General features: G+C 43.9%; 1 protein-coding gene across 6 annotated transcripts in view; it reads right to left on the reverse strand.

Annotated features, from left to right (window-relative positions):
* Positions 1–11008: 11008 nt before the first annotated feature.
* Positions 11009–14453, reverse strand: part of LOC105492092 (FYN proto-oncogene, Src family tyrosine kinase) — a 181520-nt gene continuing 178075 nt past the window's right edge. For all 6 annotated transcript variants that reach the window (XM_011758991.2, XM_011758988.2, XM_011758983.2 and 3 more), the window contains one exon: positions 11009–11679. In XM_011758991.2, coding sequence (XP_011757293.1) covers positions 11471–11679 — 209 coding nt within the window. In that variant the 3' untranslated portion in view covers positions 11009–11470. The remainder of the gene's footprint in view (positions 11680–14453) is intronic.

Genomic DNA, 14453 nt, shown 5'->3' on the forward strand with positions numbered 1-14453 from the left:
CAGGAGTATGACTTGGCGTTTTAAATATCTAATACAGGGGCTGGCAACCTTTTTCTGAAAAGGGCCAGTAAGTATTTTCGGCGTTGTAGGTCACACAGTCTCTGTTGCAACTACTCGACTTTACCATTGTTGGGCAAAACCAGCCATGGACAAGACATAAATGAATGAGTGTGCTGTGTTCCAAGGAAACGTTATATACAAAAACAAGCAGGGGCCGACTGGACCCAGGGGTTGTCTTTTGCTGCCTCATGGTCTTTGCTCTGCCTCGTCTTATGAGAGCGAGGCTATGTCTGTTTAGTTCATCGATTTTTCTCCAGGGTCTAGTGCAGTGCCTGGCACGTAGTAGACATTCCATAAATATTTATTAAAGGAATGATTAAATGAGAGAAAACAAACAAGCAAGAACAAAAGAAAGACTGAAAAGAGACAAAACTTTGGGATCACGTGGATATCTGTTACAGGGTTCTGTGTGGGAAATAGAAACCATGCGAGGGGTTTTAACCAAAAAAGAATATAACATGAAGAATTGCAAACTTGTAGGAAGGGCTGGAAGACAGGGCTCTAGGTTGGGCCTCCAAGGATGGCTCCCATAATGTGGTAAAATCAATCTGCCAGGGGAGCTGTCACCTCTGCCACAATCCGGAAGGAGGACTCAGGAAGCTGCCATTGGGACTGTTGACTGCAAGACCATCATGGCTACAAGACAAGGCCAGAAAGTGGTCAGAAAGCCAGGAACAGCATGAATTACTGCCACCACCGCATTTGCTAGGCAGAGGAACCTAGCCACTGCCACGTCCACAAGATTCTTGATGCCCATGAAGCTGGAGAGTGGCTACCAGTAGCTCCATGATCTTGCTTTGCGGCAGAAAGTAGCCAAAAGCTGCAAGACATTGGCCTCTGCCTTCCAAGCTTTGGGCACATATGTCTAATTGGTGTAGCTTAACTCACAATCATGATCCTAATGAAAAGAGACTCTAGGCAGTGTAGTTTTTAGCTTCCTAGACTCTGCAGCACCAGGAGGCACCCTAGAAAGATGTGGGAATGGATTCATGCAACATATAGCATGGAGTATACATTCTAGTGATTGATTGCTACAAAGTAAACTATCCCAAGCCTTAATGGCTTAAAGCCACAGTCATCTGTTTTGTTCAGAAATTTGAAATTTGGGCAGAGCTGGGTGGGTCCAGCTTGTCTCTACTTAATGATGAGTCAGCTGGGGTAGTTCAACATAGGCACCACCGTGTGAGCAAGTCCACGCACACATGGGAGCCCAAAGCCCCTATCCGTAGCCCCAGCTGAACTCCTGAGGTCAACAGCGGGCATCAGCGTAGCAGCGTGTTGATGAAGAGCCATTGTGAAATGCGAGAGCCATCATGACAGCAGCTCCTCCAGCCACACCCCAGCTGCCCTAGCTGAGGCTGCATGGAACAGGGGTGGGCTGGCCTCAATGAGTCCTGCTCAGATTGCAGATTCGTGATCAAAACAAATGACTGTTTCTATTTCTGCTACTAAGTTTTGGAGTGGTTTGTTATGTAGTGAGAGATCACCAGTACGTGCAGGTTGTGCTGAATGGGAAGGAGGGAGGGGAACAGATGGGGCAATCAACAAGAAATGAAGCCGCCAAAGCCAGAGAGGGGTAATGGCTGACCTGAATGTAAGCTAGGTCCATCTCCCCCTGCACCCCAACATTCAGCCTTACCAGCTTTCTAACTTGGATGCTTCCTGAAAATCAACCAAGTGTGGTGTGGGTTGTATCTGCCAGGTAGCAGGTCAGAGCTTGGGCGGAATGCTGGAAGAGCCCTATAATCTCATAGGTACTGACTGCTGTGTGGGGACTCTGTCTCTCCTGGAAACTGCCCCTCAGCAATTTCTGACCGTGGTGGAAGATTTAGATTTTGAAATGGCAAACTGTCATGAAAAGGCAAGACTGACCTATGGTGGTTGTGATTTTTACACAGGGTTCCAGGAGAGTTCAGGTGATTTCAGACAACAGGATTGTCACATACAGTTGTGCCAGTTGCGTACTGCACAATTCTAGGGGGCAACATTCACATTCTAGTCATTATCCTTTTGCATATTTATTACAACAATTTCCTGGCAGATGGCAGCAAAGTGTCTTGAGGCAGGGTAGCCTTTTCGATTTGCATAAAGGCGATTTATAGCAAGTGGCAGGAGGCATAGGTACAAAACTAGTATCTAATAAATCTTCAGTCAGTAGCAGTGGTTGGGGATAGAGATGGAAGGAGTGGGGAGGAGTATTAGGATTAGGGAAGGTCCTTTTGCGTAACCAGAATGGGCACCCAACAGATAAGAAGTGTTGAGATTTGTGGGGTTCAAAGTTCAGTGTCGTGGGACCAGCAAGTTTGTAGAAGAGACAGGAATTAGTCCAACAAAGGAAACAGGTTTGCCCTGAAAGGTAGAACTCTAAGGGCTGAATTTATTTAAAATTTTTTTTTTTTTTTTTTTCCCAGAGACAGGGTCTTGCTTTCTTGCCCAGGCTGGAGCAGTGGCATAATCATAGCTCACTGCTGCAGCCTTGACCTCCAGGGCTCAAGTGATCCCCTCTCACCTCAGTCTCCTGAGCAGCTGGAACTATAGTTGTGTGCCACCATGCCCTACTACATTTTTGATTTTAATTTTTTTTAGAGACATCTGGCTATGTCACCCAGGCTGTTCTCGAACCCCTGACCTCAAGCCATCCTTCTGCCTCAGCCTTCCAAATAGCTGAGATTACAGGCATGAGACACTGTGTAAGGGCTGAGTTTAATAAGTAGATAATGATCTTTTGTGGAGAGATGGGGATGAAGAGAATTAATGAATATATAAGTAAAAATGTCATGATTCTAATGAGATTGGGGAGCAAGGGGAGAGGAGTAGGGAAAAGGAGGAGAGGAAGAGATATGAACCTCAGCTGACATGGCTGTGCCCTGTTGAAGTGAAGGGTATCTGGTACACCTACAAATTCCTGCCCACCTTCAACCATTCTGGGTCTGAAAATCTACATTAGTCATGAACAAATATCACAATTCACAGCAACAGAGCAGCTTCTGACTGTCAAGGTGGATTACATGATATCTTTTCATTCCGACTGATTGTAGATTGCAAAACCTTTACAACTGGAACAATATTCTCCATTTTGCATTTGATTCTGAAACAGAATCCCAGCCAAGCACAGCTTTTTGTTTTATCTGTGTGTCTTCCAAGGTCTCCTTTGCCTGCATGCGTGTTGCTTTTGTTCTCGGCTTGCTGTTTTAACTATAGCTTTGCTACATTTCCATTTTTCCCCCCACTATTCAAAACAAGTACTTATTTGAATTAGAGCAGAAAAATACTGAATAGAATGAAGCATTGCTTTCCCCCCTCTCATGGTGAGGTTATGGTTTAGTGGTAGCAATGACAATGATTAATGCTTTGCACTTTCATTTAGAGAACTTCAGGAAAGGGTAAACAAATATTTTCCCAAATTTGCAGGTGAGAGGAGGAAGGTGAAGTGGCTTAGGAAAGATTGTGCTGATTACTGTCTGATTTCTCTTCCCCTTCCCAATTATCTTACAAATTATGCTTTGGTGAAAAGTCCTAGAGCTGCTCATCTTTTAAATCAAACTAAAGTCCACTGAAGTAGGAAAATTATGCATTTTGCATAAATGAGGTGGGCAAATTATTATTCGATTTTAAACAGGGTTTTCCTATCACTTTCCTCTGCACAATGTAATATGGTTAATTTACCAGAAAGCATTGTTATTCATTCCCGAATTCTCTAGGCAACTGCTGCCATTTGCTTACCATTTCCTCCCTCTCTGGGAATTGACAGACCTTCCGGCTCCATTGGGGTGGTTGGGGTTCCTGAGCAATCTCTAGAGGCTTGGCTTCCCTCCTGGTGTCTTCCAATGTTTACCCCTTGGGAGGAGTCTAAAAAAAAATGAAAGGATTCACATACCTGGATTTAGTTTATGAGTGGCTTAAATGAATCCTTTGTAAACACACACCAAAGAAAAAAAAAAGATGAAATCTCTTGCTATTTAGTGATATTTCCCCACAGCACTATGTCTATGCTTTTCATTAAAAACACTATCTGAATAATACCCACTTCATTCTCTCTCGCTTCCAATTAGCTACTCATTGATTATTACATAGTAAGCATTTGATAATTAACTAAAGGAGAACTATCCAGAACAAAACAACCAGAACACCAGGCAACTGCTAGTATATACCTTCCATCATGAATGTACGTATTGCATGATGATTCAAGCGAAACAGCCTGGCTAGTAAGTGGAAAAATGACAATGGATTTGTAAATAGGAGAAAACCTCCCACTAGCTGTTATTGAGAGGTAGTAAGGAGTTATTGTTATTCCAAGCTTCTTCCTAGCAATTCTTTTATTCTCATACTTTATGAGAATATGAATATGAATATGAATATATTTCAGACCATATCCTAATCAAGACACTGGAGCCAACAACCTGCTAAAACCCTCCTCCGTCCCTGAATGCTATTATCTACCATCTCCTCTATTTAGTGGCCACTAATCAGAATAAATGGTGTACCTATATACACTGTTAATGGGGTCGGGGGAGAGGAGAGAGAGGGAGAGCGAGAGAGGAGAGAAACAGAGAGACAGAGAGCGACTGAGATTCTTGTGTGTGTACTCTTGGTTTTTCTTCATTGAGACCCATTTGTTTATGTCTTCTGTATTGAAAGCATGAGGTAACCCCAACAGGGGCTAGAAATCAGAAGGAAACAAATCCAAAGGCAAGGAGCGGTAGGCCCTTACTAAGCACTATGTAATCTACTTCCATTTGTCTTTAAGAGAGTCAGGCTTCCAGGAAGCCTCCCCTGCGCGCCCCCATTCTGAGCTAGATCTTACTACTTTGCTAACAACTGTGCTTCTAAGAGAGCTTATTGCAACTATTTTTATGGGTCTTCGTCCTTACTAGACTGTGGATATCGTCTCTTTTTGAATTTCTGGGGCTAGGCACAGGGCCTAGCCCATAATAAGTATACAACGGAAGTTTGGAGGAGTGAATGGTAAGTCTTTACACCCATCTACAGTCATATCCACCTGCATCCCGTTGCCTTGAACAGCCCTGGAAAGGACTCCTCTCATGCCAGCTTTGGGTTCTTCCTCCAAATGTGTGCAATGTCTTCATCCTTCCTACTCCCACTGGCGGCCATCTTGGTTAAGCAGGCCGACCTGAGCAGACCTCTACTTCCAGGTGGCTCTGATGGCTTTCCTCTTCCTTATCATCAAACGCCCTCATCTTCTGTCTCATTCTCAGTCACTGGGCACTTTGCTGGGTGAAAAAAGGAAATCAGATGAGAGAATCCACATTAATGGGGGCTAATGTTACCTTTTCCATGTACGATATGGACAACATCTTCACTCTGTGCTTCTCACACAGGGCACACGGGCTCCCTGCCTCATGCAAGGGTGTATCAGGGACACTACAAGCTACAGGCTGGGTAATATGGCACAACTTGATGACTTGGGAAAATAATTTTTATCTGAAGACAAAGATGGATATCTTAGGGAGTAGAATATCAACTTTTCATACAATTACAAAGCTAAAACGAGCCTTTGAAGGCACTTTACCTAAGGCTACAGCCTGGGCAACATAGTAAGACCTTTTCTCTACGAAAAAAAAAAGAAAAAAAAAAAAAAAGAAAAAATTAGCCGAGTGTGGTGGCACACACTTGTAGTCCTAGCTACTTGGGAGCCTGGGGTGGGAGGATGGCTTGAGCCCAAAATGTCAAGGCTGCAGTGAGCCATGATCACATCATTGCACTCTAGCCTGGATAACAGAGTGAGACCCTGTCACCCCCCTGCACCCCCAAACAACAAAGACTGTAGCCAGGCGTGGTGGCACATGCCTGTAGTCCCAGCTACTTGGGAGACTGAAGTGGGAGGATTGCTTGAGGCCAGGAATTTGAATCCAGCCTGGGCAACATAGTGAGATCCCATCTCAAAACCAAATGGAACCAAAATAAGAGTATGTATCACTTGGTGCCATTTACTTCATGCTGTCTCTCAGGTTACAGAGGTACAAGTTTATTCTCACTGGCATTGTGACAGTTCTAGGGAAAGGGTTGGGAAGTATCAGGCTATAGATTGGGCCTTCAATCATATCTGGAACACTGGTGGCCACACGTCCATAATGCTCAGGACTAGCACTGTGGGCAGCATGCTGTCAGTCCCATGTGCTTAGCAGGTTCTTAGGTAAATGTGTCATTCGAAGGTAAACCATTCACCTCACTGGACAGTCGGCCTCATTCACCTAACAGTCCATCCATCAGTCCAGCCAGCATCTGCCAGAAGCTCATCACTGTTTTAGGTGCAGGGAGAATAATGGTGAGCCAATCAGGAAGTTTCTGTTCTCGGGCTCACAATCTGGCAGGGCAAACACATTAGAGGAGAGTGTATTAAACACAGTGGTGGCATTAAACAGGTTTTTGGAGAGTAGTAAGCCGGATGGAGAGGAGCACAGTGTTCTGGCTGTTGAGGAAGCCGTTGTTTGTCACTGGTCACATTTTGTTAGAATGTCCCTGCAACACTGGAAAACCATTTATTTTCAGTGCTCAGAATTAACTTTTAAAATAAAGGTATATTTGTCCCTCCATAGGATTCTGAATATTTTGCATGTTGGGAAAGAATGAGGTATGATTTAGGAGTTTATTATGTATGAAAATTTTCTGGGAATATAGGTGTATATAAATTACAAAGACCTATTTGATATTTCAAATACAGTAAAGGTAGTATTTTTCATTATTTTCTTCTCTGTAGTTATAAACTATTTTTCAGAATTAAAAAAATATATGTAATTGGCAATTGCTTTAGTAATCTATGCCCTCTATATCATTTTTAGAATAAGAATGTGTTTAAGCTTCCTTCCCCTGCCCCCAAACCAAAGCCAGTCTCCTCCCTCCCTTCTAACAAATGTTTTTGACAGCATAATTGAATTCCAACAGTATTGTATAATATATAGTGGTAAGAAGGTCAACAAAAGTCATTTAAACCTATTAAAATACCTTTCAGGAACAAACGGACCAAAGGTCATTTTATTCCAATACAACTTGTTAGGCCATGCCTAGCACGTGACGTTCTTTGTCCTGAGTCGTGACTAATAAACAGATGACATCCCTTTTGCTGTGGGCTTTAGTACAATTCTCTTCTGCCTGTTGCTGACAACCATACTCTTTCAAGATTCATAAAAGAACCATTCCAATTAATATAGTATACATTCTTAAGACCCCCTGGGAAATTGCAGATCATATTTTGCCACACTACTGCTACTATAAAATCCTCTGGTGCCAACACTTAGCCACAGGAGGATTCCTATCTTTCTCAAAGCAGGTAAACCCCTCCTGGTGCTGGTAAGGAAATCTTCCACAGTGTGGCTGTGTTTGAGGGATTATATATATCCTTAACTTTTCTCACGGAAATGCCTGGTTCCCCATACACCTTTCTGTGTCATGACTATGGCAAAGTCAAATGCATTATTTGTCTCTATCTACCCTGATGTTCTAAAGCATGGGACCCCCTGTCTCCTAGGCTCTCTGATCCTCCCAGCCCGTGAACTGATCATCAGAGGAGATCAGGAGCTGCAGAGAATGGAGTGAACAGAAATCCTTTTGTTGCAGTTACAATGTCTGAACTTTGCAAATGGTCTTCTCCAATAGGTTTGTTATTTGATTTATTTATTTTTTTTGAGATAACGAGTCTTACTCTGTCGCCAGGCTGGAGTGCAGTGGCGCGATCTTGGCTCACTGCAACTTCTGCCTCCTGGATTCAAGTGATTCTCCTGCCTCAGCCTCCTGAGTAGCTGGGACTACAGGCGCATGCCACTACGCCCAGATAATTTTTGTATTTTTAGTAGAGGCGGGGTTTCATCAGGTTGGCCAGGATGGTCTCGATCTCTTGACCTCGTGATCTGCCCGTCTTGGCCTCCCGAAGTCCTGGGATTATAGGCGTGAGCCACCGCGTCTGGCCTATTGTTTGATTTTTAAAAAGTAAAAGAGGTTGGCTCTGTGGCTCACGTCTGTAATCCCAACACTTTGGGACGCCAAGGCAGGAGGATTGCTTGAACCCAGGAGTTCAAGACCAGCTTGGGGCAACATGGCAAGGCCCTATCTCTACAAAAAATAATCATAATAAAAATTAGCCAGTGTGGTTGGGAGGATCGCTTGAGGCCGGGAGGTTGAGGCTGCAGTGAACCATGTTTGTACTACTGCACTCCAGCCTGGGTGACAGAGCAAGACCCTGTCTTAAAAAAAAAAGTAAAAAGTAATAGTTTATGAGGAAGGCTCCCTTTCCAGCAGAGGAGTGCTAGATGCCAGCTTTCCTAAGGGGACAAAGCGAATACTTGCTCACTGCCAGGTTACTGAAGACAAAAAATTCCTCACCATCACCCTGACATTAAGGTGATACTTTTCTTTCTTAACAGGAGAACTTTCTGGTCAGCAAATTCAGTTTCCTCACCCTAAGCTTGTACAACTTATGAGGAAGAGAGGCTACTTGGGAGGTGTGGGGACTCTCTGGAATGGCCTACCTCAGGAATATCTCTTGAAAGCACACTTGCCTCTTGGAAGAAAAAACCCAAAAGTCTCTGACTTCTTTGTATTTATAGATGCTCTCTTACTTTCACTCTGCAACCTCACTCTACAGCACGCTGTGTTTCCTAAGAGTGCCCGTGAGGTGGCCCGAGTCCTTAGCTTTCTTTCATATAAGAGAATCCACCATGAACTCAACTGATAAATTAAAGGCTATACTTTGGTTTGAAGAGACTTTTTTTTTTTTTTAAAACAGAATTGCTATTTAAAACGTTTTTTTTTTTTCCAGATTGTTTTGAATGAATCAGAACATAAACAAAAATCCTCCAGAAATATTTGCAAATTATCCAACTTAGTGGGGTGTGAGGATTAAAAGCAAAGTTATCTTTAAAAATATCTAGAATATGTTAATCAACTACCTAATAATGTGATAATAATATAAGTAATAAGATCTTTAAAATTTTATCTGCTAGGCGCTGTGGCTCATGCCTGTAATTCCAGCACTTTGGGAGGCCAAGGCAGGGGGATCACGAGGTCAGGAGTTCGAGACCAGCCTGATCAACGTGGTGAAACCCCGTCTCTACTAAAAATACAAAAATTAGCCCGGCGTGGTGGTGCGTGCCTATAATCCCAGCTACTCAAGAGGCTGAGGCAGGAGAATCCCTTGAACCTGGCAGAGGTTGCAGTGAGCCGAGATGGCGCCATTGCACTCCAGCCTGGGCGACAGAGACTCCGTCTCAAAAATAAATAAATAAATAAATAAATAAATAAAATTTTATCAGTTTAGCAAGTCTATTAATGCTAAAAACAACACCATAAAGTTTTGATTAATCAGAAAACCTATTTCTTTTCTTTTCTTTTTTTTTAGTGTTGGAGGCCCTCCCTAAATGTAAAGGTTATTTCAACAAAGAAAACCATCCTTTTTCTAGGACCCCCACATGGCATCAGTGATCTTAGAATCACAGGATCTTAGAGCTGTAGAGATCTAAGGAGTGAATCTCATCTAACCCCTTCAGTTTTACAGACAGGCCCTGAAAATGACAGATGCCAGGAGGTGGCTCAGGGTCCTGAAGCTGAATGATCACAGAGCCAGACGCGGACAGGTAGCCTGCGTCCACCCACTGCCCTTCCTACCACACTAGGTTGTTCCTCCGTTAGCTCCTTCCTTCCAGAAGTGGGGGGACATTTGGAAATACATCTACTGACTCCAGGACAGAAAGATTCTTCTTGTGATTGTCTATTTCTCCTACAAGCAGGACACAGTAAATTCCAGTTAGAAAAAATGTCTGATAAATTCAAATGGTAAGGTACGCCTACGTTTGCTTTAATGATCCTCTGAAATAGCTGGTCAAGAGCCTACCCTTTCTAGAGGGAAAAGAACTCTCCAGATGTTCTGAATGTTTCTGTCATTTGCAAATCATCGCACAAAGGCTAAATTCACCAGGTGACTCCATACCATCTGGTGTGGGACAGATGTACCACAGAACTACGAGTACCTTCCATGATTTAAACAAATAAACAAAAAAAAATTCAAATGTAAAATGCTCTCTTTTTAATTACTAAATTAAGAAAGTTAAACAATTTAAAAATGTAAACTCACAAATGAATCATAACAAAAAAGGAATTAAGAGCTGCTAGTCAGTATTAAAAACTCAATAGAAATAGGATTTTTGATTTGTTGGTGTTAAACATATGTAATTTAAGGTGGTACAAACAGCAACTAAAAATGTAATACTCTTTTGTTTTTGTGCATCCCCATGAAATGTAAAGTAGTGCATAGTTATTCCACTGGAGAACTCCTGGACATATAGAAAGTCATTCATTAGCAGTACAGGACATTTAAAACACTTATTTTACAATGGGAAATGTGCAACCCCCACCCTCATTTCCCCCAGAAATTTTAGTTGCATGAGAAAGTTTAGCAGGTTGCCATGACTACAATGCTATGGGTTTTAGATCATTTAAATGTGGTTACAGGTTTATTAAATTAAAAATGTCTGAAACATTTCAGCACTCATATTTTTATACAAGAAGTTTGTGTGGTATCCATCTTCCAGTTCTCTCGGTAGCCATTTGCTTGCTTATTTTTAAGTTTTGAGAACAAACGGCAGTAAGTTGAAGCAAATACTGCTAACAGAACTTGTAAATTCAGCCTGGGGGGGCAGTTCCTGAAAAGAGTCAAAGTAACAGCCATCTACAGGTACAGTCATGAACCAGGAAAGTGCAATCCAAATGAAAAAATTCATGCTTTGCAAAAGCCAAAAATGAGGCCACTGGTGTTTTCAGAATAACACCAGTGCTTTGATGCTGACTTACAGTAAAATCCTCCCTCTGGGTCCCATAGCTTGGTGGCCCAGGCTGGCCACAGTCTCCACATTAGCACCCACATTGTATATGTACAGGGACATATATATTATATATATATTCATATTTATAAAAAAGAAAACAAAAACAAACACCTGTCCTGATTGGTTTTTGTTAAAACATGAAAAAAAATTTTATTGTTTTAGACAAAGAGGCCACTTTTGGAAAATAATACTTTTTTTTTTTTTAGTTGAATCAGGTGAAGACAGAGTTAAAATCACATAGGATTTGCATTTTTAAAAAAGGAAAGCACTAGGATTGTTGGCACTGGAGTAACTATTTACACTGAACAGAGGTTTGGCCTTTTACATAACATCGATACAATGCATTTTCCAAAGTCTGAGAAATAACAAGGTTCTGTCTCGAATGCTTCACAGAGGAGGTTCGGATTTGGGGACAAGTGTCATTAATGAGGGCCATGGAAGTTCGTCAGCTTCAGAGTCACATGCAATCTGATCCTGGGCGGTTCTGCTGCTGGGGAGCAGCCGGCTACGGAATTGAAAGCTAATGGGGAGGGGTGGGGCAGCCTCTGGGACAAGGCCTCTCTCCGCAGACCCGGGCCTTACAGGTTTTCACCAGGTTGGTACTGGGGCTCTGTGGCGGTAAAGTAGTCTTCCAGGAAGCTCTGCAAGTACTCAAAAGTAGGGCGTTCTTCAGGGTCCTTTTTCCAGCAGTGGATCATGAGCTCATGCAGAGAGATGGGGCAGTCCTGCGGGCAGGGCATCCTGTAGCCTCGCTCCACCTGCTCCAGCACCTCCCGGTTGTTCATGCCTGCAAAGACAAGGGCAGTGAGAGTGGGCACCCCGGGGCTCCAGGCCCTGACCGCCACACTTGCAGATCCCCTTTCTTCTTCTTTGCATCTGCAGGTGGCTAAAACATGTGAAGTGCCCCCATTCCCCCCAGGAGTCAAACCTTGCCATGCTACTCAGAAATAAAGGAGTGCAGAACCGAGACATGCAAAAATCCAGAATGACTCTCCAAAGCAATATAAGTGAAGCAAGCCAGACACAAAAGGCAACATACTGTATGATTTCATTTATGCGAAATTCTAGAAAAGGCACAACTACATCTACAGAAAGCAGATCAGTGGCTGCCTGGGGAGGGGAGGAATCCCTGCAGAGGGGCCAGAAGGATCTCCAAGTGGGATGGGAATGTTCCGTGTCAGGGTCAACGGGTCAACAAGCTTTTCCTGTAAAAGGCCAGACAGTAAATATTTTTGGCTTTGTGGGTCACATATGATCCCTGTCTTCTTCTTTTTAACAACCCTTTAAAAATGTATAAAACACACACAGGTTGGGGGCCAGATCTGCCAACCCCTGTTCTATATTATGTATGGGGTGGTGTGACTGTTTATGTTTGTCAAAACTCAATAAACTGCATTCTTAAAATTGTTGAATTTTATTGTGTGTAAATTATACTTCAATTAAACTGACAAAAATATATGAATAAAGCAGACAAAAAAATCCACACAGAATGAAAGCATGCTGCCCCTTGTTTATAGCATTTATAAACTCCATTTATGAACTTCATAAATTCGTTTTCCTCATGCTTGGGCAAACTCCTAGTTCCTCACTGTGGGAAATCTGCCATCATGCCAGCGTGGCTGGGCACTGTCTGGCCCTGTGACCCCACTGCCCTGAGGTTTGGTGAATCTGATGGGGAGACAGACCATGTCCGGGGCCTATCTCTACTGATGACCTCAGCCAGGCCATCCATCATCTGAGGTCTTCCTGACTCTGGGGAAGCTGCTGAAACACTGGGCTGCATAGCACTAACAGAAGACAGATCGTTAACTCCTTAGAGAGTGCGGACTCCTGCACACTGGTCGCCTTAACACTACAGGAACTACCATGCTTAGGGGGTGGCCAATGTCCTGACCTCTTCCCAACTACTGCCGACCACTGTTCTCTAGTTTTGCTTCCCTTTTTCGTTAGATCACCTTCTGGCAGCTCCCTGTCAAGCTGTGCTATGCTTTGGTTGCTTCCTGGCTGGTGAGGCTGTCATCTGGAATCCTCCCCAATTTCTGACCTGGTTAATTTGCAGGAGCAAGAACTCGACGTCAAGCCATATAGAAACCAAGATTTCTTCCCCTCTTTCCCAGGGCTACAGCCAGCAGGAGCACCCACCATACGCATGGAGCTCGCTCCCTTTACTTCCAGGGGAGGTGGTGACCTGCTAGCTGGAAACCTGTCAGCACAGCCAGAGGCGCTGGGCCAGAGCACAGCCTGTCCCCCTGGGCAGGGAACACTCAGACTTTGGGGTCTGTTGCCAGTCCTCGTGGTTGTGTTGTTACTTGCAGAGCTGAGTGCATCCTGGCTCCTCCTGGCTGTCAACCACAGCCCGTCCGTCGCACGTCTCTCCAGACCTTTTCAGGATGCTTTCTTATTCTCTGCCATGATCATTTCTTGAGATAATAAAAATTCATATATTATTTCTGCTGTACTGAAGTAGGCCTTCAATGCAATTGTCGTAAAATAACCTCACTCACGTGTCAGGGCGACCCCTTATTTCAGAGAGAGAGGTTTGGTGAGGGAGTCAGGGTCCCTGCCTCTGTGCCATGCATGCCTTTCCAGTGACTTCCTCAGTTGCTTGGGCAGAGGGAGAGGCAGCACTGTGGCTAATTAGCCTACATCCTCCTCCAATGGCTGAAAACGGGGGATGGGGGCGGGGGAGCTGGAAGCAAGGGAGGAACTGGAGCTGCTCTGGAATGAAAGGCAGGCTTCTCTTTGGGCTCTAGACAAATGCGGTCAGAGGCCAGCATTTCCTTCTCCACAATTCCGCAATCCAACAAGCTCTGAACACCATCAAGTTTTTGTAACTCACTTGACTGCAGAACTGATCTGAACTGACCTCATTTGGCCACAAAACCTGAAATGGTTACGACACTATTTACTGTTTCTATTTCTTCATACGTATTGCCCAGAAAGATTAGGAAGGAAGAGTGTGTAATCACGTAGCAGAATTGGCATGCTCCAAAGCATTTGCCTTGCCGCATCTTTCAGTACAGTCCTTGGTTTCATATTTCAGCGACGACAGAGCTTGGACCTGCAGAAATCTCCTGTGTCTCTGTCCCTTCCAGGAGCCCACAGGAACTGGAGGGGAAACAGGCAGAAGGGCCTGACAGATCCTTCTGGGGGTGGTACAGCCCCTGAAATGCCTCCTAATGCTTGACGCTGGCTCTGAGTGCCGCCACCCAAAATGGCAGCACAGAATTTAATCATTTTCCTATTCTCCACAGAGTGCATGTCAGTACGTGCTTCATTTCATTAAAAAACTACTCAAACGGAAAGATTTCACTTAAAAATAAAGTTTTCATCCAATGTCTGCCAGTGGAAAGTTTAATTGGCCACTGGGTCATTTTTCCAGTGCTCAGTCCAAGCCTTGGACACAGCAGACGTGGTGATGTGAACCTCAACATGTAGTGTCTTCCGAGGCAGTCTGCTTCCTGGGCATTTGGAGGCCAGGGGATAGGGTATAAGCTGGACTATGCAGGGCCCTGGCAGACCCACAGGGTCAGGCTCCTTCTCGCTCTCCCCCTTTTCCTG

Source organism: Macaca nemestrina, chromosome 5 (genome assembly GCF_043159975.1).
Source record: "Macaca nemestrina isolate mMacNem1 chromosome 5, mMacNem.hap1, whole genome shotgun sequence".
Taxonomy (NCBI): Eukaryota; Metazoa; Chordata; class Mammalia; order Primates; family Cercopithecidae; genus Macaca; species Macaca nemestrina.